We start from the raw sequence: 2,507 nt of genomic DNA, 5'->3' as shown, positions 1-2,507 counted from the left end.
CATCTCACTTTCTCTTCCACCCTCTGCTCCTCCCCGCTTCCCTTCCAGGTTCGAAAAGGCTCCAAATGACCCTTACTATTTCATGGAGCAGTCGGGGGTTCCCCAGTTCCAGATCCCAAACTCAGCTCCGGGTCCACTGTGGCAGATCCACGCGAGTCAGCAGCTCAGAGAACAAAAGGGGGCTTGGTTCAGGTGGCCGAGGCTGTGAGCAGCAGTCACCGCGTCCATCACACGTGTGACCCCGCGAGACAGGCGTGAACATGACGCTGGATACACGGTGCGTGTCTCCTCAACGCCGAGGACCGTTCACTGTCCTCCCTGGGCCTTTAGAACAAGCTCTGGCCCCGCCGAAAAGGCCCTCTCCGCTCTGACCTTCAGCCCGCCTCCCGGTCTGCTCTGCACCCTCCCGCGCTCCAGGCCCGCGCTGGGCCCTCCCTCTCCTTCTCCTGCCTCAGGGCCTTTGCACGAAGTTCTTCCTCCACCGCCTCTCCCCCCAGAGGGGCGCCTCCCGCCAGCTTCTCTCCTGGCACCGCGACATCGCTGTCTTCCTCAGCGCTTTCACGCTCTCCGTCTTTTCACCGCGAACCTGCAACGCCTCCGCCCGCCCAGCGCGGCCTCGTCGGTGGTGGTGTCCCAGTCACCGCGGCTCCACTTCTCGGCAAGCCATCTCGCCACGCGCGTCGCGCCTCGTGCTCCTGGTCCAGTGGGCGGCCACCGCGAGACTACAGCCCCCACAATGCTCCGCGGCCCGTGCCGCGATTGGCTGAGCCCCGAGCTGCGGCCAATAGGACGCGGCCTTGTTGGCAGGTGGCGCCGGTCCCGTAAGCGCCGGCGCACCGGACCCCCCTCCTGCCATGGGCAGCGCCGAGAGCCGCGAGGGCCGAAGGGCGTCCTTCGGGATGGACCAGGAGGAGCGGGTCCGGGTGCTACAGGGCATCCGGGTGAGCGGGCGGCCGGCGGGCGGGCGTGGAGGCGTCTGCCGTCGCTCGCCGCGAGAGGGCCGCGAGTTTGGAGGGCGCCGCAGGCCTGGCCTCCTCAGGGTGGGAGGACGGACGGAGACCGGGGGGCGGGACCTCGTTACCTGGACCCCTGCAAGGGTGCGCCTTGGACGTTTGATCCTGTGCCCTCGCCGCCCGCGGACGCCCAAGCGTGTACGAGGACAACGAGCCGCCCCCCCCTTGGGTTCCGGAGCCGCTCTGCTGACCTGACTGACCACCTCCCGTGCCAGTCCCCCCAAGCCCCTCCCCCCCCGCCCCTGTTCACTGGCCTCAGGGCCTCCTTGTCCCTCGAGGTGCCGGCCTGCTCGGCTCGCGATCTCTGCACGGGTTGTGTTCGCTCCCCCAGTTTGCCTTATATCCGCTCTTGCGTTCTTGTAGTTCAGGTCTCACGTGAGGATCCTTTTCTGACCATTCAGTCCAGAGTGCCTGCCCATGCCCGCGGTCGTACACTGGTTTTTGTCGTAGCGCTCGCTCATCTCCATTTGAAACTTCTGTTGATGCATTATTGTGTGTGTTTCCGGCCGCAGTGTAAGCTGCTTGAGGCCAAGGCTCTTGTGTGACTGCAGACTCTATCCCCAGACTCTAGAGGAAGAATAAAATCAGCTCACGTTTGAGTGCTTAGTGGGGGCCATGGGTTGTGCTAAACCCTTGACGGGTACCCTGTCATTTAATTCTCAACAGCTCTGTGAGAGGTCGGATTCTGTTTGCCCATTTTATGGATGGAGGACAGGCGAGGCACTGAGACATGAAGTACTTATCCAGGGTCACCTAGGTAACAAGCCAGTGAGCTGGGATCGCGCTCAGTGGGACTCCAGGGACTGTTCATTGAATGCTCTGCTTCCTCCTGCACCTCTGCCTTGCACGTAGTGGGTGCTTTGTAAACCATTGCTGAGTGATTAAATGGACGAACCCCAGTGAAGCAGGCACCAAGTGTCCATGGAATGCACAGAGCCGGGCATAGGTGAATTAGTTAATTAGGGAGCTGGCTGAGAAAAGGACATCAGGGCACTTCCCTGGCGGTCCAGTGGTTAAGACTCTGTGCTTCCACTGCAGGGGGCAAGGGTTCGATCCCTGGTCGGGGAAGTTCCACATGCTACGTGGTGTGGCCAAAAAGAAAAAAAGAAATGGACGTCAGGAGGTCTGACTTCTGGATAGTTGCTCATTAGCTGTGTGACCTGGCGTGAATAACTTATCTTCTGAGTCTCAATCACCACATCTTTTAAAAAACAGGTGCAGGCTGTGATAATCCTAGGTGCTGCCTTGGATAAGATGATGTGTGTGCACATGTTTAGAAAAAGTACAGAGTGTTTTGTGGGAACCTCTATTCTTGGCATGACTACTTAGCCTATTTGGTACTTGCTAGGTGGTTATCCAGTCTTGACCTGGCTTGGGGCAAAGTCAAAATGGAGAGAAGACGGCTCCGCTCACGTTGGAAGGTGAGAGGCAGTAGCCGAATCAGATTTTTTTTTTTTTTTTTTTTTTTTTTTGCGGTACGCGGGCCTCTCACCG

General features: G+C 59.4%; 1 protein-coding gene across 1 annotated transcript in view; it reads left to right on the top strand.

Moving 5' to 3' along the window:
- Positions 1–817: 817 nt before the first annotated feature.
- Positions 818–2,507, top strand: part of CHCHD6 (coiled-coil-helix-coiled-coil-helix domain containing 6) — a 134,227-nt gene continuing 132,537 nt past the window's right edge. The window contains exon 1 of the mRNA XM_024117303.3: positions 818–941. Coding sequence (XP_023973071.1) covers positions 855–941 — 87 coding nt within the window. The 5' untranslated portion in view covers positions 818–854. The remainder of the gene's footprint in view (positions 942–2,507) is intronic.

The sequence above is a fragment of the Physeter macrocephalus genome, chromosome 18 (genome assembly GCF_002837175.3).
Source record: "Physeter macrocephalus isolate SW-GA chromosome 18, ASM283717v5, whole genome shotgun sequence".
Taxonomy (NCBI): domain Eukaryota; kingdom Metazoa; phylum Chordata; class Mammalia; order Artiodactyla; family Physeteridae; genus Physeter; species Physeter macrocephalus.
Note: the sequence above shows the minus strand (reverse complement) of the source record. Positions and strands in the feature narration are given on the sequence as shown.